This window comes from Mytilus californianus, unplaced genomic scaffold, assembly GCF_021869535.1.
Source record: "Mytilus californianus isolate M0D057914Y unplaced genomic scaffold, xbMytCali1.0.p SCAF_7, whole genome shotgun sequence".
Lineage (NCBI taxonomy): Eukaryota > Metazoa > Mollusca > Bivalvia > Mytilida > Mytilidae > Mytilus > Mytilus californianus.
In genome coordinates this window covers 63726120-63751376 of record NW_026262723.1, presented here as the reverse complement: position 1 = coordinate 63751376, position 25257 = coordinate 63726120, and the positions used below count along the sequence as shown (strand labels likewise).

The 25257-nt window shown below is 32.0% G+C and overlaps 1 protein-coding gene across 3 annotated transcripts in view; it reads right to left on the bottom strand.

The window, feature by feature from the left end:
* Positions 1 to 5957: 5957 nt before the first annotated feature.
* LOC127707777 (uncharacterized) overlaps positions 5958 to 25257 on the bottom strand; it is a 42420-nt gene continuing 23120 nt past the window's right edge. For 2 of the 3 annotated variants that reach the window (XM_052212539.1, XM_052212538.1), the window contains exons 2-10: positions 23164 to 23394; positions 20334 to 20452; positions 17822 to 17910; positions 16137 to 16397; positions 15199 to 15433; positions 12152 to 12224; positions 11480 to 11584; positions 10245 to 10364; positions 5958 to 7283 (exon numbers count right to left, since the gene is read on the bottom strand). In XM_052212539.1, the coding sequence (XP_052068499.1) occupies positions 7197 to 7283; positions 10245 to 10364; positions 11480 to 11584; positions 12152 to 12224; positions 15199 to 15433; positions 16137 to 16397; positions 17822 to 17910; positions 20334 to 20452; positions 23164 to 23394 (1320 nt within the window). In that variant the 3' untranslated portion in view covers positions 5958 to 7196. Of the gene's footprint in view, positions 7284 to 10244; positions 10365 to 11479; positions 11585 to 12151; positions 12229 to 15198; positions 15434 to 16136; positions 16398 to 17821; positions 17911 to 20333; positions 20453 to 23163; positions 23395 to 25257 lie in introns of all 3 variants that reach the window. The other variant, XM_052212540.1, reaches the window with a different exon arrangement.

Genomic DNA, 25257 nt, shown 5'->3' with positions numbered 1-25257 from the left:
TATTGTCGCTAAGGTGGGGGAATTTATCATTTAAAAATTAAAATAGTCTCGTTTGTCATATATTCTGGTACTGAGATGACCGCTTACGTCAAATTCGATGCATAAGTCTAAAAATGAGGCAGAGGAAGCCGTGTCAGTTGTTTCTTTAATTTCTAGTTCTGGAGGATATATTAATGGAACCCAATCAGAAAAGAAGAAAACATGATAGCAATATGAAATAAAATGTAAGGTATTTCCTCATCTTTATGATTTAAAATAATTCACTGTAATCATTTAAATTACATTATATTGAAAGGAAATGGATGTTTGTTTTATTTCCCATACTCAGTAACATTCTGTTGTTTCGTTTAATTGTGTTATTTCCTAAATAAATAAATCAATAGTTTATTTGTATATTTCGCTCACAGCACAACTCTTGAACGATAAATGTTTACTGTCATAAACAACCTATCATAACTTGTTTAGGTTAATAGCGATCTCTTTTCCTTAGTGAATAAATTGAGACAACATATCTTTAGTTAATACTAGATGAACAAGTGATCTGTTCTCATTCTTTTAAACGTTGTTAAATGTGTTTAAAATCTTCTTCTAATAATTGTAGACAGATCAGTGGTGCTTTAAGCATTTACAGAAGATGTAACACGAGCAAACATGTGAAATCCAGTGTCAATTCCAGGGAAACAATTAACTCACACATACCTTCAGTAACAGCTTTGATCTAGATACTAGTAGTAAGATATAAGAAAAATATAATACAGAATAGAATTTCGATGGACAACAAACAAAAAGATAACTATCAATGATAAAAATAAACTTTCCTGTGTGAATTGTTTTATACTAGTCTGGGGCCCTTTATAGCTTGCTATTCGGTGTGAGCCAAGGCTCCGTATTGAAGGCCGTACTTTGACCTATAATTGTTTACTTTTTACACATTGTGACTTGGATGGATAGTTGTCTCATTGGCACTCATACCACATCTTTTTATTTATATCAAATATGAACTTCGTATATTCCACACTGTGAGGCAAGCTTTCAATTGTCCAAACAAGCACCAAGTTATACTAAAAAAACCTACAAACCTTAGGTGTTGCGTTTTTTTTTTTTTTTTTTTTTTGGTTTTGGCTTAGTTGTGCATATAAGAAACCAGATGACGATCCAGATTAGGCAAGGAATATGACTGCCAAGAAGAGACACATCGGATGCGCAGCACTTTTGAATCTGCTACGGCTCTTATTATAGATACTAAATATTAATCATTTACATAGACATTTGAACATCGGAATAAAACATAACAAAACCACCTGAACAATCTTGAACTATACAATAAATTCTGAATTTAATTCTGATAATTAAAATTTTTGGACGCATAAATACCGTGTCACGTCAAGAGTCATACGACCAAAAGAAACACAGTAGCACAAAGACAAATAAAGGGAAATGTGTGAAGTAAATAAAAAGAAACACAACTTCAACACCTAGAATTTATAACTCAGGACCATCTTGTATTATGTATGAAGTAGTCACGGAATGTTTAATTATTAGGTCTTGGAACTTTCCGATAAACTGTTCGAGAAAAAGGACGAGACATTTTTTGACAAACCCTACTTTTGTTTTATCAGGCACCGATCCCTTACACGGGTCATCCGTATGATCCGTGTAAGGTACGCAATGTCCGTCCGTCAAATTGTAAAAAAGTTCTACGAGAGCTTTCTTACAATTTGACGAAAATTACGTACGCTTGACGAATCAAACGAAAGACTCGTTTTAGGGATCCTTTATTTTGACATATTTATGTAATCTTAATGGAAGCGCCATGGAACTTCGATGACGTTTCACCTTAATGTTTGCCTAATAAGGACCATTGCACTGCATACAATTATCCGTGTTCAACTTGATTTTTCGAGAGATATAGGAATTTCGGGACGTACGAAAGGTGAAAATATAATACCACCAAGGGGAAGGAGAAAACTTCAAAATTTCCTAAATATAGGCTCGTCAGAAGAAAAAAATCATAAAAATAAATAATTGTGCTCAACAGACCCCCATACACCCGAGTTAGGCTCACATATGGAACCGTTCTTTCAGCGTATAATTTTGTTTTCGTCCCGAACATTCATGAAATATTTGACACTGGACAATAGGGTTAGGGTTAGGCTCACATATATCTGCTCAACATACCCCCCCCCCCTCCCCCAAAAATTACAACTTTGCATTATTTAACCTAAGAAAAAACCAAGGCAAATACATTGGCTTCTCCCTCACACTAAAAATAAGATAAAATAAAAAACAAATGCTTCCTAAATTCAAAATTTTGCAACCCCAAAATTAATAGATGAGAAAAAAAAAATGGCATCCTAAACATATTATGCAGGGGCTCGTTTAATAACTTGCACCAATTCCCCGCCTCTCCCTGGAAACAACCCATTGTCGCCTTGTGATGTGCCAATACACGCGAGTTAGGATCACATATGGAACCGTTTTTTCAGCGTATAATTGCGTTTTCGTCCTGAACATTCATGAAATATTTGCCACTGGACGATAAGCGACCAATAATCCTATATCCTTACTTGATCTATAATTGCATCCGATTGCCTCTACTCAGCACACATTCCTAGCCTACTATTCTAAATCTTCGCCTTGGTCTATTATATACAGCTACATGCAAGTCAGAGACAAAGACGGTTTAATTTTCCAAAACACCGAAGTTTTCCGTTTTTTTCTTTGGGTTTGTTTTTCTTCTTTTTTTACATTTTAATGCTTGGTATACAGTGTGAACTATGTAGCGCTCATATTAAACTTTATCTGCATTAATGTTGATGATCAATCTATTTGTTGGTTGACTGTTGTCTCGAGGACATTTATACTATTATATCTAACTAATAGAAGTTAAATCAAACCTATTTGTGAGGGTGTGTGTGTGTGTTATTTGTCCCCCTCCTCATGGAATTTGATTTCACATGTTCGCTCGTGTTAACACCATTCTTCTGTAAATGATAAATGCACCACGGATTGGTCCACAATTAGTAGTTGATTAAAGCAAATTAACGACGTGTAAAAGAATGATCCCAAATCAGTTGGGTATATAGCATTACCTGAAGATATTACTAGCTGAAAAACAGACCATGAAAATCATCTGTGAAATACTAAGGCAACGACCATTAGCTTTCAACGGGGTGGGGTAGGGGGGTAAAGTATTGTTCCGTTTCACATTTGTTTCCTGCGATCCCAAGAGTCACATTACTTTTTTTATCACATTTAACCTTAACATTAATAGAAAAAAAAACTTCATCGCAAAATCTTTTTTTGTTCCCAGATTTATTTCACATTACTTTTTCAAAACATTGCAGGATCCTTGTCTTGCAAATCTCGATGATCCACGTTGACAATTTGATGATAGCATACTCATTAAAAATAAACATTATTGTGAATCAAGGGCTAATATGCATAAAACTACTTAAGTTAAGATATCCAATCGTAGTACTTATTTATCGTAGAACATGTAGAAAAATCCGTCCGTTCGGAACAAATCTTACTTAAGTAGTTTTATGCATACCAGCCCATGTCCTTAAAATTAGATTATCATACTTCGATAATTTCATTACAATAATAATGGCGAAACGCATGCTTGAACAATTCCGGCGCCAAAGTGTGCAATCGTGGTTAACATAAGTAACGTATCGGACGTAAGTGTACTTGAGACTATTTTTCTTTATTTTCAGATTTTAGAAATCGTGTTTTATTTGCGATATGCTTAAATTTTTAAAGAAAAGAATGCTGTTGTACCGGATAAAACAAATTAGACTCTTGTGTTATCGTGTAAATGTAATGCATGCTCCCTTTACGTTCGTTCGTACCTTTCGTAAAGTAATCTGCTATAAATACATCATTTTTCAAAATGAATAAAATAAACCATACGACAACCACTGACGAGGTTCCTGATTCAAGCAAGCGCATGAACAGGTGGTGGGTAAGACTATTTTAGAAAGAAATCTCGATACGGTCTCTTTTAATCTCAATAAGTGGATTGGTTGATTGATTGATTGGTGCTTAACGCCACTTCAAACACTATTGTGCTATTTCGTGGCGGTCAGTATTTATTGGTTGAGGAAGCCGGAGAGCCCGGAGAGAACCAACGAACTTTGGTAGGAAAACTGACAATCCTAGTCAATTAAGATTGGAGTCGAGTGCACCTGCCCCGTGCGGGATTCGATCTCACAACCTCAGTGTTGACTTGCTAATGATACAGTAGTTCGACTACTTATATCACTCGGCCACCGAGGCCCCTTAATAAGTGGAAGAGGAACATGTAGTTCAAATCAGTACCGGGAAATTATATAAATACTAGATAACACCAGTACGACAATAACGATAAAAACAATACCGATTAAAAAATACTCGCAGTTTTTAAAGGCAAGCTCAAAATATCTGATCCACTGATTTTTTGTCGTGCCGTCCTGCATTCTAAAGTAGAAGATAATGTTTAAAAATTATAGAACTTATTGCTTCAAACTTGATATCAAAATTGAGTAACTTATATCTTTACAAAGAGAGATTATCTATGCTTGATATATATATATAAACGCCTAAAAAGTATACACAACAACACCAATAACAAAAAAAAGGAACTATAAATGTAATTATTTATAAATATTTCGGATAACAGATATCCTTCATCAGTAAATATGATTGTGATGTTGAATGAATCATATATATATATATATATATATATATATATATATATATATAAGTACTCTGAACCATTGACAACTCTACAACAGATTTATCCATCGGATCACCAGCAGTGATGGTGATACATAGCTGTGTACAGGCGAATTGGTGTCATGATATCAATGTAGCATGAGTTCGAATCCCGGCGAGGGAAGAACTAAAAATTTGCGAAAGCAAATTTACAGATCTAACATTGTTGGGCTGATGTTTAGACAAGTTGTATATATATATATATATATATATAAATATTAATTTGTTTATTTAGGGGAGGTAGCTCAGAAATAGTATAATTTCTGAAGGAATCTAGATGAAATTTTTATATTTTATGTTTTAACAGGAAAAAAAACGTATGGTGACCCATTTTTTTCTTTCGTTATTCCGAAAGCAATTTTTAAAGCTATCTTTTCGTAACTTATTTCACAATCCAATCATTTAGTTTAACTTCTATTCACATAATGACATTTCCCCTTGTATAATCCATACAAAATGCGTCATTTGTACACAACCTGTAGCTTGAAAAAAAAGCTCAGTGGCCTATCATTTTATTGTATTTTTGAACATATCACATATACTACATTTTGGCAAAGTATGATTTTTTTTAATTATTTTTCGTTTATACTCCCATACCATCTTAATACCTGCTTTGCACACTTTAATAGCTTGAACAAACACAATTGCTTCCGAGAGTATTCATTGGTGTCAATCTTGATATTGTTAATGCAAATCAGTTGAAATTGAAGGGCAAATGTTAGAAAAAAAAAAATTTTTTCTCTTTTCTTACTTTTGTCATTTATAACAACAAAACAGATCCAAAATGTGGAACATTTATGACTGTGTGTGCTAAAACAAAATTTGCCTTTCTCAACACTTTCAGTTTTAAAAATGCACTCAAGTTAAAAGTGAAAGTCTTATATCTTTTTGCACTTTTGGCCAATGAAACACGTTGATAAGAATGATACTCTGTGGGCCAAGTTTCGGCGTCATAACAAACTGCCTTCTTGAATACATATTATTAGCAATGAGTAATGAACACAAAGTCAATTTATTCATTCATGAATATCAAAGTCTGTTTTGACTCGGTATTACAATTGTTTTCTCTCTCAAAATGATAAATTCATGTACAGTGTGATCAGATAGACCTATTTAGGCTGATTGAATAAATCTAATTCGAATCCCTGATTTTCTGATATTTTCATATCATTCATAATTCAACAAAAAATAACAAACCGCAATTTTAAGAATTTTTATTTCAAGCTTCGTGTAGTTCAATATCTACAAATCTATATAATTCTTGTTGTATTACATAACTATCCTTTAAATATTTGTAAATATTATATACACCTACACAATTTATAAAAATCGCAAATTAGGATTTTTGAAGAAAATCCAGATTGGCATATAACACAATGGCAATTTTACACACACATTTGTTTGAAAGATCTTCGAGGAGATCTGTACTAAATGATATATATAACTAAAGAAAGGTTGATCATTCACACTCTGATAAATTTATCACTACGTTAATTCCAAAAATCAAATCATCTACACTTTCAGTTAAACTAGATTTTATTTACTTCTAATCACTTATCTCTATCTAATTAATATGTAAAATTTCAAATAATTGCTTTGTTATTTAATGATTTTGTATCTACGAAACAGATTTGTAGGTTATTTTGTTATTTATTTTTGGTTCAGTGGTAATTGGTAATAAGTCTGAAATAGCGATTGTTTTTAATATCAGGATCATCTAAAATGTCATAACATAAAACTGCTAATATTGTTTGGAGTTAAGTTATTTTTAAGATATTTCCGTGAGATAATTTAAGTACTTTTCAGACATTTCGTTTGCAGTCAATACAGTTCTGTTATATCAATCGCTTTTCAAACAATTCTATATTTACTGTTTTGATACATACAAATAACTATGGAACCAATTTAAAAGCCTGAAATAAAAGATCGTTTAGATTTAAAAGTATTTCCCAGTGATTTGATATAACTGTAACATTTAGGAAACTTGTACTGGCCATTATTGTTTATATACAGTCGAACTTTGCACAAATACAATATGACGAAATATAAAATTAATACCTGTACATTTTTAAACATCTCAAAAAGCCAATTTCAACTACAATGCTTTACATTGATACATTTATGCTAATAGTTTTCTTTCAATATACATACACCAACTAAATCAACGTATTATACTATCTAAAACATGTTGCATTTAAGAACAAATTTAGAATAATAAAAAAATATTCATTGGTAAACTTACAATATTAGCCACAAATTAATGTCGCAAAAAGCAATACAATAACGTATAATGAATATCACTGTTTAGTTAACAAAGAAATGCTAGTATCCAAAGTGTCATTGAATGTAACAGTCATATATCCCTGAATATTATGTGTGAGTAAAAGGTAGTACATTATATATTTTGAATCTTTAGAGTATTTTGGTGTTTTTCAGTTTTATCTATAAATGCAAGTGAGCTGTCTTTTTCCATTCTGACAATTTCTAGCAGCACAGGCATACTCTCTTAGGAACTCGTTTTTCACCTATTAAAATAGTACAATAATATGAAATCTGAGATATAAAGTATAAACAACAAGCAAATGTTATATATGCAAAGTGTTGATAAAATAAAGTTAACGATCAACGTCTTATTTATTTAACAAAGATGTTATGTTAATGTTAATACGGGACTAGAACAGCTTCTGTAAAAATCAACAACAACAACCTACAATTCTATAAATATTCGCCCCTATTCTAGGTAAAGTCTAGCTTGCTTCCCTATATCAAATAGTTTTGAAAGAATAATGATCAAAACAAACAAAGTCCGTCTATGAGAATATTCGGTTTTGAGCGTTTCTAACGAAGGAAAATCCAGAAAAACGCTTCGGACGCAAGATACCATAACGTGTTGTTATCAGTTTTCTCTCTCTTCCCAATTTTGAAAGCTTGAAGTAAACAAATACCGTTTTGATTGATAATATTTTTGTATTACACTTAAACATTATGATACATGATCCTGATTGACTGAAACCTTTTAAATCATTATACGATTAGTGCAATAGAAGACTAATAAGGGGTTCCAAATTACACAATGAACGTTGCAGCACAAGAAAAGACTTTTGAATAAAAAAAAATAGCAAAGATATCAGGTGTATGTTTTACTTCACTAAATGCGCGTTGTCAGTTTATTTTCGACTTATGAGTTTGAATGTCCCTTTGGTTTCTTTCCCCTTTCTTTTTCTTATCCTCGTTTGAAAAGGGAGACTACTGGACTTATGTACGTTCCATTTCCATTTCTGTGCAGCGTCTGTATGTGAAATATTTATCTCCCAGCTGAAACGATATTCCAGGCTAAGAGCTTGCTGGCGTAAACAATTATAGGACTGGTATCTTTGATGAAGTGTTTTTTTCTATTATGATTTCCTTGACAGAGGGTTGCTGCTGACGAGGAAGCTATTATGCCAAGAGGTCCAAGAGGTGAAGTTGAAATCATCCCTTCTAAACTTTTACGGACGCCATCACGAGTTGGTTGACCGTTGTGGAATATCTGTTTCACAGATGACTACGGTAATGACGGATATGTTTCAATTGTCGTAATTAACTAAATTAACTAAAATCCCGTCCTCATTTCCTCGAATGTGGCCGACTTAATTAGACTTACTACAGGTTTTGTACTCATATGTGCAACAACACGGTTGCCATATGTGGAGGAGGATCAGCTTATCAGGAGCACCTGCGATAACTTCGAAATTTTATTGGGGTTTGTGTTGTTCAGTGTTTAGTTTTCTATATTGTTTTTGCTATTCTGTTGGTCGTTTTTCGTTTTTTGCCATTATGTTGTCAAGTTTCTTTTTGACTTGTGTGTTTGAACGTCCCTTTGGTATCTTTCGCCTCTCTTTCGTGACATTTGTGTTATTATACCGAATTTTGGCAGGTTTTTGCCATAGCGATTTGAATACCTTGGACTTAAGTGTACATCAAATTTACATACAAGTCATAATGATATTGAAATGTGCTACAAATTTGGATAATAGTATTATCTAACATAGGACATTTAATTAAAAAAAAACACTTTTAAAGTATATATTTCCGATGTTCAAATCTCGCAAAGCGACTAGAAAGAGACAAATTAAGGTAACTAACAGAAAATTAGGGAATCACATGCCTAGAGAGTATGTAATGTAGGTTGTTCAGATGTTTATATATATTAGAAATCTTATTCACGACTGTATTACCCGATTTTCTGTAGGAAGAGAGACAACTTTCATTCGATTTCGTAAAAATTATATTCGTATTCACATCTTGTGTTAATTTGTTTCTCTAATGAATACAAATTAGATTTGAAGACTTTCATTTAAGTAAAAAAATCTAATAACTCCAATATGTACTGTATTTAGAAAGCTAAGCAGGCGGTTTTATCATTATATTCTTTATTGTTATGTGTCCGTATAATCGTTAACAAACATTAAGTTGAGTTTATTCATGATGCAAATTTAAGATACGATCACTAGTCAAGCATCGAATTTTGAATTGCCTCATACGATTCCAGTGACAAGTCTAGCCCAGCAGAACATCCTTGTTATTATTAGTGCAACTGATCTACCCTTTACATCGGGAGTTCACACAAGGTTTATGTATGTTGCGCTCCGAAAAGAGAATTCCTGATAGCTCATGTTTGAATTGTTAACTGGATAAAAAAATCTTACTTAAGGTAGATCATAGGTATATATTTCCTCAGATAGATTTTTTTTATACTTTGCCAAAATAAAGATTTTTCTATGCTTTTTCCAAAAATATAATAAAAAGTATGGGTCACCGTGCTATTTTTCAAGCTACGGGTTGTACGAAATTGCACGAATTTGCTTAGATTGTTCATGAAAAAACACATTTTTGTGCTCAAAAAGAAATCTATGAGATAGAATTTTGAAATATAATATGAGAAGATAGGTTTCATAATATGCTTTAAGAAAATAAAAAGAAAAAATGGTGTCACCGAACTTGTTTTCTTGCTACAAGTAAAAAATTTAAATTTCCCTATCAGTCCAGTATAATTTTTTACTAAAAGAGTTATCTCCCCTTAAATGGCCAAGCTGAAAAAATGGTTCTAAAAACACAATTATTTGGTATTTATTTAAACATTTTGAATAATGCAATAAATCACCAAGTTTTCTTTCATTAAATAAACAGTCTAACCTATAAATTGCCTATCTGTCTCCAAATTTGCAGATTTGGGCAAAGATCTAGACCGATTGTGTACTGCGATTGTACAATCCAAGATGGCGGTATACCATGAATCTACCTTAAAAAGAGTTTTAACCTTATGTTACTTTTATAGCTAAATGTATAGCATTGTTTCGATTTTAACGTCTGGTGCAAAATGTAATCACGTACGTATTTTTCTCCCTTTTTCCTGAAAACAAAATTGCATTTTGTTACGTGTAATTATCTGATTTCTATAAAGTTCTGTTTACAATAAATACATTTCTACAGACTTATGAACTTACAATAACATTATGATTACATCTTTCCCTATCAGCAGGTGTTCTGCAACCAGACTCAAGTTTTCTATTAACATTGTATCCCTCATTCCCCCAGTTGTAGACGATGTTATAAATATTGCCTCCCTGGAAAGAAAATCAAAAAGTAGAGAGAGAGAAAGGGAGGAAAATAGCTTGAAGACAATGTTTTAGTATATGTAAAGTTGGTTGTGTATTCAAAGCAAGCTTAAGATATACAGTTGATGGTTTCAAATGTTGTGTTGATTCATTTATTTTTTTTTATATTACATGTATATGATGATGTTTCACCGGCTACTTGTGTACAATTATTCACACTTTACCAGTCGCACTATTCAATGTTTTCTTCGTGGAATGAGAAAATGTTTTTTCTAAATGACGTGCTTGAAACGCGTATTTGTTATATGATATTCACTCTTACTAAATTACAAAAATATATATAAAACTCTGTTATTAGCATTGGTCCGGTAAGATGGAATGATAGTCATTTAAACTTCTTTATTCGAGAGTCAATGATAAGTCTTTCGTAGACGAAACGCGTGTCTGGTGTACAAAATTGTAAGCCTGATTGTGTGTGATGAGTTTTTTATTAAAGAGCTTGAGGAACAAAGAATTAACCTTTGCATTAACCTGGCCAAACGTTAAAATCTCAGTTTTAATCTCTATAGTAAAAATAATCAGTTCGTTATTTCACAGCCAATCAAACTGTTCTGATTTTATGAAATGTACACATTATCTATTTTTGATATGACTGACCATAAAGAATATAATGTTACGTTTTTTGCTGGATACAGGTTAACAAGAAACAATAACGTAGATTTTTCTTATTTCTTAGTAAGTTGATATCTTATATGTAGTACTCATCAAAGGAAGTAGTCTTAAAATGAAAGGACTTTAGTGGTCTTGAAGGCCATCTTGTTTTGGTAATTTTGAGTTTCTTTGACATTTTCAGTTTCACAGAATTACGGAAATATTCAACAGTTGCCTTTGCTTGGTGATTTCAGTAAACATGTTAAATACATCTTAAACAAAATTCCTGTCTTATATTATTACAGTTTTTAATTCTTGTAAGTTTTAAATGATTTTGACATTGAAAACATCTTTCCAGAAAATATATTGTAGGCTTAATATCACTTCTGAAGCAAATGTCTTACACTATGTAAGAGGTATTTCGTAGCCTTGTTGTTGTATAAGATACCAGCTTCATGAAAATTAAATCTTACATTTGATATTTGACCAAAGTTTGTATATGTGGTGATAGGACCGGGATATTCAACTACACATCGTATTACGTAATCCGCCCATCTCTGAAGGTATCTACTCCACTTCTGAAAAATACAAAAGACATGTTACATAATAATTGATAGCACAAATTACCTCTTTTCGTCGTTCTGTAACAAATGAAAAGATTAAATAATCTTTATTTTAAGAAAAAAACATAATTAATTAAACCTAAACTTCCTGCGGGTCCTGTCATAAGTCCCATAAGTCAAATCTCAATAACGTTTATAATGTGGGATAAAAGTAAATCATTTTCACAAATAAATACATATTTGTATTATTATTTACAGTCAAATACAAAGTATCCAAAGACTACTCGCTAAAATAAATACTAATAGTTAATGGGGTGGGGGGGGGGGGGGGGGGGGGGGGGTGTTATACTCTACCGACAATTACGAAGCATTTGAGTTCAGCCAATCTTTCATTTTCTGAGTAATGCATTTTCTATTGTTTGCCTTTTTCTCCTTTTTATCTTATGGCCGCAGTGCTGTGTGTCATTGTCCGTTGTGGGTTTTTGTTTCATCCGTTTTCGATATCTGCCTCCTTTTCATGAATAAATATGACATAAATAAATCAATTAGATTCCTACTATATTTACTCTTTTATACCCTTACCAATGCTGTAATCTGGTTCCCTCGCAGAAGATTGTGTGCCTGAGTTAGATAATTCTGCTCTTCTACTGTAACACTACCTGTTTAAACATAAAATTATAATTTACTATGCATTCCACAGAAAATAATCCACGTGTTTCGGAAGTGAACAAAAACTATCAACCTAGTTTAATTTTAGCATTCAAGCAGAGGATATAGATAAAATAAATTCATTCAAACATTTGTTTTATGCACACATTAGATACAAATGATAATAATGTACAATTTAAACTTACACATAGTAATGCAAATAAAGACATTCGTGAAATCAGGAAGCTTAACATTAATCTCGCTTTTCATGAATGAAATACTGTGTATGAGATAGGTTTTATTAGGTTTTTCAACTTTTTATAGAAAGACCTAATTTTAAAATTTTGCGTGATTTTTATTGTTTTCCTCTTTCGTCAATTTTTTGCTGTTTTTATTTTGCTTCGCATCATGTTTAAAGGATATTTGATGATGCTATCAATCAATTATAGCGCTTTTGAACTCATTCTGCTTTAACGAACTTATGAATTAACCCCAACTAATACTAATACTGTTTTCTAGTTATCACATCTTCAACCGAAGTAAAAAAATATCTACAAACTTATAATTTTCATTAAATTGTCTGTTAAATTTTCAGGATTCGTAGGTCAATTTTGACCTAAGGGACCAAGCGACATGCAATGTGAGTTATTTTTCGCTTATTTCAAAACAGTATATTGGTGTTCATCATAAACCGTAAGCCTGAAACACATTGGGTCTTTTGATTAAAGGTAGTTGGCACAAACAATTGAATCGAGGTCAAAGGTCAAGGTCATGTTCTATTTATCGTTATTTGTTATCGCATCTTCTCTGAAGCATAAAGGACTGTTTCAAAATATTTCGATTAATAAGATACATAATTAGTATACATTTGATACAAATCGATCATATGACTTATAGGAGTTACTGCCCCTGAAATGTTTACGATAAAGAATAATGCATTAAATTTTAATGCTTCTGGATTCTTTTACATGATGCTCGAAAGCATGTGATCTTTGATTCACCGAAAGTAGCCATCATTGTGCTAATTTCATTTGAAAGTACCTAGAACCCATAGTTATGTTTTTGAAGTAACATGACACTAGAAGTGACAATGTGCAAATCGGTAGTACATGTATCACCAAATGTGAATTTGTGCTTTGTGAATTATTCTAAACAAAAGAGCACACGATTGGTGATGAAAATTAATTTATATATAAATTTGCAAATATTATGTAAATTTAAACGAAATGCTAGATATACAAATTGTTATGGTGCATCCTTGTCAATTTCTTTTGAATTTTAATACATTATATTTGAAGAAGAAACCAAAAAAAAAAAAGATCGCCAACAAGTTCACTTGTTTAAAATGAACGTCTTACACCCGGCAATAAAACCTTTTTCCAAGAGGTCTCTCAAAATATGGATGTTTAATTTGATGCCTCGTACAGTTAGTGCCACATTAAAGAACCCCTGTAACAATTATTTGAAGGAAATGTTCTGCTCCTCTCCGACATAACCTTTTCCACTTTTTCTAGTGTCAATCAAAATCGCGGTCGACCAACTTTGCCAAAAATGTCAATGTGTCAACGTATTGAATTTTTATACAAAATTTAACAATTGATGTTAAAGCCCAAAATATCAATCAATCAGTTAATCAATCAATCAAACAATCAATCAATTCTACTTTCATTAGTAGAATGGCGTCATTAGGGAAAGTATTCAGGTTCCTGATTTGTTAATACATTACCAGATAAGAGATATAGAAATTCGAGGTCGAAAATTGCCATGCTCACTTAATACTTTTTTGTACGTTTCGAACAAATCCTTGCTTGCTACAGTGTATATAAGTGCTCAATTTCATACCAATCATTATGAAAATAACATTTAATACATGTGTTCTGTTCTTTTACAATAGTACTTTAAGATATTTCGTTTTTTCCATCATTTTAAGAGGATCTTTTTAAATATCTCGTCATCAAATAAAATTAAAAAACAAATATTCAATAAATCAATTCAACATGATTAATTATGTTCAACGGCCAGTACATGTACAATGTACATTGTATTTCATTAAATTGAAAAAAAAAACACAAATCTGCTAGTTTTCTGATATTTTCCTGAAATAAAAGTATTTCTAAAGCATATAATAGTGAAGTGGCAACTTAAAAATATGAATATGCGATCTAAAAGTATAAAACTGTAAAAATATCAAAAATTTAGAATGTCCACAACATTTTCTATGAAAGTCTTTGAAAAATATTTACAAATTAGAAAATAATAATAAAAATGTATTAATAATCATATACATTTCTTGTATGTGTTTATTGACTAAAAAAAATGCACATGTGCAAATTATATTATAAAACTCTTCTTTCATGCAAAATGCAGCAAACATATAAGCATATGTATGATACCTTGTATTGTAGATCGACCAAAAACTGTAGAAAGCCCTTTAACCATTAACTTAACTAGTACATGCATAATCGACTAAAAGTTACCTGTAGTGTATTGATATTCAACGTTTTAAAAAGATAGTATTCTTCTTAAAGCACGAATTATAATTATATTATAAAAAATATTAAAGGATCAACAAGTACATAATGAAACTCATGTTTAAAAATTGTAACTTAAAAAATAATTTATTAAAAAATGAAAATCTATAAATTCAAATCAAATCATAATTTTTTTAGAGATAAAAATACAGATATCCATTCATGTAATTCATTAATGAAGGAAAACATGATAAACATTTACGTCGAATTCTACCTACATATATGCTGACTTCACTTCTCATGCCGAACACCACCAATCTAACTTAGCGTGCAAAGCATAATCTAATAGTGCTACAAAGCATGCTTGAGTATAATTTACAAGAAGTTTCTCTAATCATTCTGTTTATATCAAATTACGAATAATACACCCTCAATCTAAAAAGGCGGCTATAATAGTAGCTATGGATGGAAAATAATAATGCATTTCAGAGCAAGCAGGCGTGACACGACTCGCCTGGTGCCGTTATTCTTTGCGACTGTCTTCTTCGGGTTTGAGTGGCAGGTCGTCTTCGTATTTGTGCAGAAGGCCTTGTATTACGTCTTTGGTGAGCTTCAAGTTCCTCTCTTTGACGTCTTAGCTGTTCACGCTCGTATAATTGTTGTGCTCGTTGTCTCTCCCGACGCAGTCTATCTCTACGTAAGTAATCGTCGTAAGATGTGTATCGTCTTCTAGTTTGTCGCTTCACTAGTGGAATAAATTCGTGTATGCATTCATAAAAACATTATGTTAAAACTTAATTACAATGTAATAGTAAATTTAACGTGCTGTGATGCTGGCTTGCCAGCGATCCGTCTGTTAACCTATGCAAAAAATTCGTCATTGTAAGTGTAAAACAACACGCAAACTCTTAATTAGACACTTTCAAACGAACATACGTGATTACCAAACGATCATAATTAAAATCATGTCGAAAAAACTTAGACAGACAACATCCAGTAAATGATGTCTACATACGAAAAAGCCATTACAATTAAGTTTCAATAAAATTTGCCTAGAAGTCTTTTTAAAATAGAAATGATAACTTCTAAAATTTAATTTTATCATTTTAATGAACTCTGAATTCTTCAAACCATGAATTGTGGTTAGTGGTTATTTTTGTCAGTCAACACTATTTCAATACTGATGTTTATATATTCTAAGAAAACGATATTTTTGTAGGGAAATTAGATACTAAGTACATGACAATAAGCATAGAAATAGTTAAACATATTTTTTCATGCGCACATTTGATATCAGTTACTAAGCTGAATGTTTTCATTAGCAACGTATGTGAAAAATCCTTTTTAATTTTAGTTAGTTAGAATTAAAACAAAAAAAAATCAGATTAGAATTTTATTATCGTAGTATATTAATATATATGATAAAAAGTTGGATATGCAAATCTTACTTCTTCTTCTTCTCCGTGGAGTTATTTTCAACTCCGTATTTACGCCATTAAACACCTTTTCACTGGCCTCTCTCCCCTTCAGTGCTGCAGGTGGAATTGGTAACAGTACATTTGTCTGGTCATTTGATGTGTTTCTGTTCGGTATATATCCCCTTGAGTCTTCTCGAATGATGATATTGGCTGTTGGAATATTTAGTTTTCTTTCTGGTAATTTTTCATTGATCACATTTCCACTGTGTTTGATTTTTGTCCATTTCTTCTCTGTTTTATGAAAGGAGTGAGAGAAAAATGCATAAAATTATGGTGTGTACATATAACAATATATTTAACTTTAAAATGCTCATTGGCTCTCCAGAATTCATTGACTTTAGGACTTAGGGAGTTCTAGATTTGTAGTGTTCGTGACCAAGAAAACAATTAATTATTTTACAAAATGGCAACAGCTATTATGAAATTCCGTGAACATTTTAAAGTTTATACTTGTATACTACATATGAACAACAAACCCATCTCTCAACGTGTACATTGAAAATTTGAAATTTTGCCTTTACATGATACAGGCATTACACTTAACCCCAAAATGAATTTGATTGTAAGACATATTTCCATTTATTTATAAATAAAACAGTGTATTTTTTTATAATGTTTCATATTTAAAGGATTCTGTCTTATTGTTCCAGAATGTTTCGTTAAAGGATTATATGTCACAATACAACCTTGATAACAAATATTGTTCATTAAATAATGTTGACTTATATCATGTCTCAGTAACAGACAGAGCCTCTAAAAATCTTTTTATGCTAAATTCATTTGTTAATGTCATTTGACCATGACTGCTCCATATGTCATCCGGTAAAAAAGGACAAAGACAAAGATGAGGATTTTGTGTAACACTGTACAGATATTCATTTTGACTTAAAAAATTCACAATATTTCTTCCTTGTGTTTTTCATGTAAAGGCAATATGTAACAAGGAGAACAAGTATTCGAACTTAATGTGGTTCATATGAGATAACCTATTCTAAAGTAGATGTTAGAGTATTTCCGAAGACGATAATTGTTTTAGTGGTGGTGACGGTTTTCCTGGAAATTGTCAACAGTTTAACTATTAAGACGATGAGTCAATGGTATTTCGCTTTAAACTGAATATTTGATAATAATATATATATTGTGATTTAAAATTTATTCAAGGGGTAAAATTGTGTTCCTTTTTCGTATAATTTATAAAAAATGCTATGAATATCTAATAAAAGTATATCATCTGATTAGTTTTGTTTTAAGTGTTTTATTATTCCGTTATTGTAATTGCCAATAACGGATACCCTGTGTTGTCAAATGTGATGATCTTGAGACATTTGACTTCTGCAATGTATACCCTCTTCAAACACCTCCGGTCTAACTGCGGAGCACATTTTTAGAAGAAATACGGCCTACATTTACCTGAAAGAGTCCAATATGACCTTCCTCAGTAGCAGTCTAAATTGTCCTTTCGTTGCTCATCTACCTTTTAGATTCTACCAATTTAATAGTAGAACTTAAATTTTATTCATTTTAAAATGCATGATATATTTGCCACTGGAAGCTCATCAAGACCTAGATGATTACATCCATAAGTTGACGGTCTGTTTTAAACTACCTGTAAAAAACCCTTAAATTTTCCAGTTAATATGTATTTAATTTCTTACTTGTGCACATTTTCCGTTTACAATGATAGCCTTGTGGACATGCTGAACATTTCCTGCCATATGTAAAAGGTTGTTTATCTAATTCTACTCTGAAAATAAACGTTAAATCACTTGTTATAATTCATATTGACTATATGTGTATTGTTATACTCATATTTCCAGAAATAAAAAATCAAGACATGTGTTTCAGAAAATCTGCATGTCAAAGAACCCAGGTAAGATATCCGGCCAAATTTCAAACGTTAACCAAAATGCCCTTACATTTCACTGTCAGTTTAAAGCACCTTTTCCTTCGAAAAGTTTTAAATCATCTTTATCCTGCAATACGGGTCGCATATTTGCATGAATCATAAATTGCAACTGAAAATGATTTAATAAACACAATTCTACTATACACGTTTCTAATAATTTAAAAGTTTTACGTTATATGTGTCATATATAATATAAGAAATAGTTTATTTAAGTCAAACTAAAATATTTTGATATGAGAAAAGACATCATAGGATGAAAAAGAAGCTGGTGTAGTAATATGACAGTCATTTAATAAACTCGCCCTAACTTTAATAAGTGTAATATATTTACAAGTGTATAGATATATAACTATCTCATGTGATACAATCGTTGTAAGATCATATCTGGAGCGATCCCATATCTATTTTACATACCCTCTCAACAATGATTTCTCTCCGAGGACGGATTGTCTTGGGTAAAAATATACCAGAAGAAAAAGCAAACTGTGCATTTTTCAATATAATGTCAAATATTTCAAACATTAACTTTATGTTTGCAGTTTAGAAAATGACAATTTAAGTTTATGTTTCCAGAATATAAGAGTGTGTGCAATTCTTTTGTTTAAACCTCGTCATGGTCCATAAACACAAACTAGCGTGCTTTTCGGTGAAATTGTAGAGCCGTATGAACGCTGAAATAACAGTTCAGCAGCATTTTACATTCTCTCCGAAAAATGGTTTGATTTATGGCTCAGATTAATTCACTTAAAGCGATATCAGTTTCGGTCTAACTTGCCCCCTGTAGCGTTTTCTTTTAACCTCATGTCAGATTTTGATTTTGACACGTAACTTTATTACACCATTAAAATCGATATCCGATGTAACAAAAAAAGAAAGAAAGAAAGAAAGAACAGATCACCACAAAAAAAAAGAATAAAATTTCGATATGTCTGTATATAGCGTTCGTAAGCAAAGTTTTGTGCAACGGTAGACATCTGATCATTTGTTTGGGGCTGCGAGAAAAAAATGTGTCCATAGTACACGGATGCCCCACTGGCACTATCATTTTCTATGTTCAATGGACCGTGAAATCGGGGTCAAATCTCTTAATTTGGCATTAAAAATTAGAAAGATCATATCATAGGGAACATGTGTACTAATATTCAAGTTGATTGGACTTCAACTTCATCAAAAACTACCTTGACCAAAAACTTTAACCTGAAGCGGGACGGACAGACGAACGAACGGACGCACAGACAAGAAAACATAATGCCCCTTCTTCTATCGAAGGTGGGGCATAAAAATTTATTTTGACTTATTCCCCAAAATAATGACACAACAAATTACAAGCACTCGAAAATTCGAACAATGAGCATGTGCCCAAAGAAAAATCCGTCGTGCGGCGTGTTGATTATCACCGGATATCTTCACAAGCATTAATGTAACTTTATTTTGACACATTTTCACTTTAAATTCGATGTTTGTTAATTTTAGGCAGTTTTTAAGGGTACACAATTTCTTTTTTTCCACTAGTATACATTTAAAAAAAGATCTATTGTCTATCTTATTTCAGCTTTTCGATAGTGAACTTTCTATTTCTATGAAGCAACATTTCAGCAGCACCTGCATATGGAGTATATATTTCCTAGTTGATAAGATATTTCAGACATTGCATTTACAAGATTTCCTTGATAAAGAGTTGCTGCTTACAAGGAAGCTATTAAACCAAGAATTCCAAGTGGTGAATTTGAAGTCATCCCTTCGAAAATTTTACGGATGCCATCACGAGTTGGTTAACCGTATGGAGAATCTGTTTCACAGATGACAACAGATATGCTCCAATTGTTGTACAATCCCGTCATCTTTTCCTCGAATGTGACCTTCCGAATAAGAGTTAGCTTATCATCGGGTTTGTTCTAATATGAGCAACACGAAGTGTGACACATGTGGAGCAGAATCTGCTTACCCATCTGGAGAACATGAGATCACCCCGGTTTTTGGTAGGGTTCGTGTTGCTTAGTCTTTAGTTTTCCATGTTGACTGAATGTGTTTTGTGCACTGTCGTTTGTTGTTTCGTCGTTTTTAGTTTTTTGCCATGACATTGTCACTATGTTTCCGACTAATGAGTTTTCATATCCTGTTGGTATTTTTTGCCTCTGACTCTTTTACATACAATGTTTGTACTTTTCCTATTTTTCTATTCCACAGCATTGAAACTATACATACTATGAATTGACTATGTCTGAGTTATTTGTGTCAGAGCTCTATATTTGTATACTTACTTAGGCGAGTAGAAACAGATGAAATAGTTCATGTTGTAATTGGTTGTTTTCTTACTTTCTATCATCCTCGGACATTTAATCAAGGCACAACCAACCGAATCTGACTTAGCACTGACTAGCTACAACAGAAATAAGACATACTTTACTCTGACATTCATTTAACCTTCATGGATTTCACTTCATCAGGAACGCCCAAAGCCGAATAATTGAAAGCCAAGGATGTATGAGAACCGAAACAGTTGAAGAGCTATATGATCAAAAAGGACATAAAAATCGCCAAATCCGTCTTAGAAGATGTGATATGATTGCCAATGAGACAACTATCCACCAGAGACCAAATGACGTAGATGTTAGCAAATATATTTCACTGAACGACCCTCAACATTGAGTATAACCCATACCGTATAGTAAACTATACAAGTTAAGTCGATTTTGATTTAAATTTTACATAATTTATATTTTTGCAATACCGTAGGAATAATATTTCAAACGTTCTGTTTGCATGATGTATGATTTAAAAATATAAACGTTTTCTTCTCATGATTTCATTGAGAATATTTATGATAATTAAACCAATAGGTAGTTAACATGAATTATTGATAAACATAGATGGACAATTTATTTAAAATTGATATCTTTTTTTCACTAAATGGTACGTACAGTTTCGGGTATCACTATTCAAGTGCAATATAACAGAAGAATGGTAATATAAATGAGAAATGAATTTTGTATGTTAATAGTCCAAATTTATTTAATGTCAACACTACCTTTTTGTCCAAATGTCGTTATCAGTGTTAATTGGTCTGAATTCCAGACAATCAAGTTTAAAACATTTAAGTAAATGTAAATATTAAAGAGATGGACGGAATCTGGTATCGCGAAGCACGGAAAATTAAGAGAGTCGTAGAATTACTGCCGAAGAAAAAATTCTAGATTTATTGGACAATACGGTAGTGAAACATATTATAAACTCTTAACTTCAAATAAGACAGAACTTTCTTCTGAAATTTATTAAGTCCATCTGCATTCACTAAAAATCAGTCCCCATTAAAATGCTACCTTATATCCTGAACGTTTTTTAATGTAATTGTTCTATTTGTCAACAAATATAAGCATTTATAGGTAGACCTCACCAAGTTTTTTTTATGCAATTTTCTAATAACTCCTGCATGTGTTGCTTTCAAAAAAATGTGCAGCAGATATTGTAATATAATATACTCCGGGTGCGGGAGTTTCTCGAGTCATTGAAGACCCATTGGAGGCCTTCAGCTGTTGTCTGCTCTATGGTCGGGTTGTTGTCTCTTTGACACATTCCCCATTTCCATTCTCAATTTTAGAATGGAATGAATTCACTGAAAGTCGACGCTATAACATTGAGTTTATAGCGTATTACTAAATACCTTCTAAAATCTTCCGAAACAAAGAATAGCAAAAAAGAACCCTTACTTTAGTAAATTATTATTTTCTGGTGAAGCTTGAAATGTTGAATGGAATGTTGTCTCTTGCACTTAAACTTAATATCATCATTTTTCCAATTAAAGGCAACAAGATATATCTATATAATAAGCAGCGGCGTCAGGAACGCATGCTACGCCTTTCTTGTGCATATTGGAATGTTCACGAAAACAAAATAGAATATGTAGAAGGCATCTAATTAGAAGCTAGTAAAGCGGCGCTGTCGGAAAACTTGCACGAGTATATCATTTGGAGTAAAATTATTGCGCAAATGTGACTGTTAAAACTGAAATGAAAAACCAGATAAATTTCAAAATCAAAAGAGATATGAATTAATGAGAGTTGGTATGATTTCCTTTTTGACATCTATCCAACATAGAACAATAAAATCATCATAGATACCAAAATTAAAAAATTGTGTACGCCAGCCGCGCGTTTTGTCTACAAAGGCAACAAGGCGGATTTCAGCAACCATAGCTCTCCGTACGGCCCACATTCACCAATCCCAACATCAGGGTAAAGTGTGTAGTAATGTAATCCAAGTATGCTAGAGCTACATGTAGTGCATGACACGCGATGTTTTTTTTTTTGCATTTTATTTATCTGACGGTTTAAGACCAATAACTCAGGAATGACAAATTAGAAAATTGTCAAAATCGAGGGGTATCTTACTTTCATTAATCCAAACAATTGTGTTTATTTTAATCAATCGAAGCATACTGAAGATATGATACAATAGAGGGAAATTTATCTATATCTGACAGTTATAAGTCACTCTGGAACGACAAATCAGAAAACAATCAAAATCGAAAGGGAATGTATAAATACACAGCAACACGATGTTGGAATGGAAATGGTAAATATGATGGCCCTTGCTTGAAAAGTGACAAGCTCTTTGTTTTCTGTAAATCCAAGCAGCAACTCTTTGAGAGGTTCTTGAAAGCAATAGGGGTTCGTCTGGATGAGTTTAGACTTCTATGTAGTATTTTGTCTTTTCGTCGTTTTGGTTATTTTTTGCCGTGATATTGTCAATTTTTCTTCGACAGATGATTGTGTTGTTGTCACTTTGGCTTTATCAGCCTCCGTTTTTTTTTTGTTGCAAAGCAAGTTTCTCGTCCTATCCGACGTAACTCTTTTGCCAATAGAAAAGTCTAAAGTCCTCCAAATCTCTGATAACTCGATTTTCAGAAACCAAGTTTAGTTTGATTATCAATGAAATTATAATATACCAGAATTGTCTTGGTATATCAAGTAATACATAAACAAGCACATTCCCGATTGAATAGTTTGTTTTGGCACTAACAAGTTGACAAACCAGGTATATTTAAAAGTAAAAATACATCATTAAATAAAGGTTTAAATGACCCTGACTTACCTGTTTGTAGTTGCATGTTTCACTTTCTGTACATTTCACATCCCACGAAAATAGATTTTGTCTCTCTTTATCCCAATCCTTCAATGCGTCCATCATTACTTCACGAGATCTCGTAGCTTTTGTAAAATATGTTTTATACAAGTTTTCACCATAGTTGTCATCCCATAGTCTATTAAATATACAATTATGTCCCCACTCTCGTGCTTTCTCTGCAGCTGCTGGATCCCAACTCTACAAAATACCAATTGACATTTATTATACAAATTGGCATGTATTTGTGCAATGCTAGGCTGTTGAGCTGCTATAATCATATCAATCTTATGAAATTGTCATTTTAAATACATTTTTATAAGGAAACAGATAATCAGTTATGTTCTATGGATTTAGGTTCAAAGCATTTAGAACCAATCAAACTTGCGTCAAACTTATTGTATGACGAAACAAATATGTCAAATACACTGTATAATATGATAATTATGTAAAAAGTATTTTCCATAATTTTGTAGAATCGAGATTTAACAATACTGGTCTAGGATATATTTTCATGAATCAGATTGGCTTTTGTGATAAAAGTTATCTTGGTCGAATATTGAATGATCAGTGTATTACCTCACGATTTTGCGATACAGCAAATTCATTTCAGGGACAATTTTATGTGATATTTAAAAAGGACTTTGGATTAAAATAACATCTGATCAGACTATCTGAACAGAATAGAGACGGGGTAACAAATTTAAGGACATCGAACTTACGTATCCCAATCGAGGCGGGGCGTTGGCAAAATATACGTAGACAAGAGAGCATCTGTACTCTCTGTCATGTATTAATTTTGTTGGTGATGGGTTTCGTGTTTCATTTGTATGTCAACATGATTCTATTGTTAATTATAGAAACCAATACTTACATGTACCTAGATACATGTATACTACTATTAATCCACAATACATTAAAATGGAAGGATTATTGTCCATATGTAGTATGGAAGTCTACAAACGACTTTCAGTTCTTATTAAGAAAATTGCTTGTTTGTTCTAAAATATTTACAAATAGATTTCTATGTGTTTAAATAGTACCACATGCTCATTTTGTCATTTTATTGTTTATGTATTATACTTTGACCTCATGTAACACCGTGATTTATCTGTCTGAACATTATCAATAAATCTCTTATAATCTCATACGAAAAAAGCACCAAAAAACAGATGATTTATTAATATAAAAATGACTTCATGTAATCAATCAAAGAATAAAATGAAATACAAGTATACCATTCAGCTACATGTTACAGTATAAAATAAGGAGATGTGGTATGATTGCCAAAACTATCATCAGAGACATTATTATATAGATGTTTGCTACTAATATACTAGGTCACCGTACGGCATTCAATAATAAGCAAAACCCATACCGAATAGCAAGCTTTAATAGGCCTCGACATGACATGATCTGGACTACATATTAACAAATTTAAAAATGATATCAATTATTGAAATTTCAAAGTCACCTGTTGCTTTGATTCTCTCTGTTGGATTTTACAAAACGTATGGTTTGGTTTCTGAAAGTAAATATTTCATTGACAAAATTTTCAAGTCAAATTTAACTTGGACCCATATTTTATGAAACGTTGAATGTATCGTACAAAGAAAAAATAAAAATAAAACTTAAGGTTGTATTTGATATTATAATGCAAGAGCAAACAACACGTAATTCGGGATTAAAGTTTATAATGTACGCTAGAGAAAAAAAAAAAAGAAAGCGAAATCCTAAAGTATAAACCCGTATAGAACACAAAAGGTCAAAATGCCTAACCGGAAAAGCCAACAATGTCTGAGGTCAACTCTATATGTGGAAATTGCAAATTTAGCATAATAAATCAAATACAAATGCACAAATGTATGTAAATTAGTTAAGCGGAAAATTTCGACATGTTTTTGAAACAACACAAAAGTGTGAAATACTGAAAACGACAAATTGATATTTGTCCCATGATTGGCCATGTGGAAGAAGTCCTTATATATTGTAATCAATACATTTTTCACATTGTAACCGTTAGATGAATACATAAAAGGAGGGAGATCACTGGAATAACAGTAC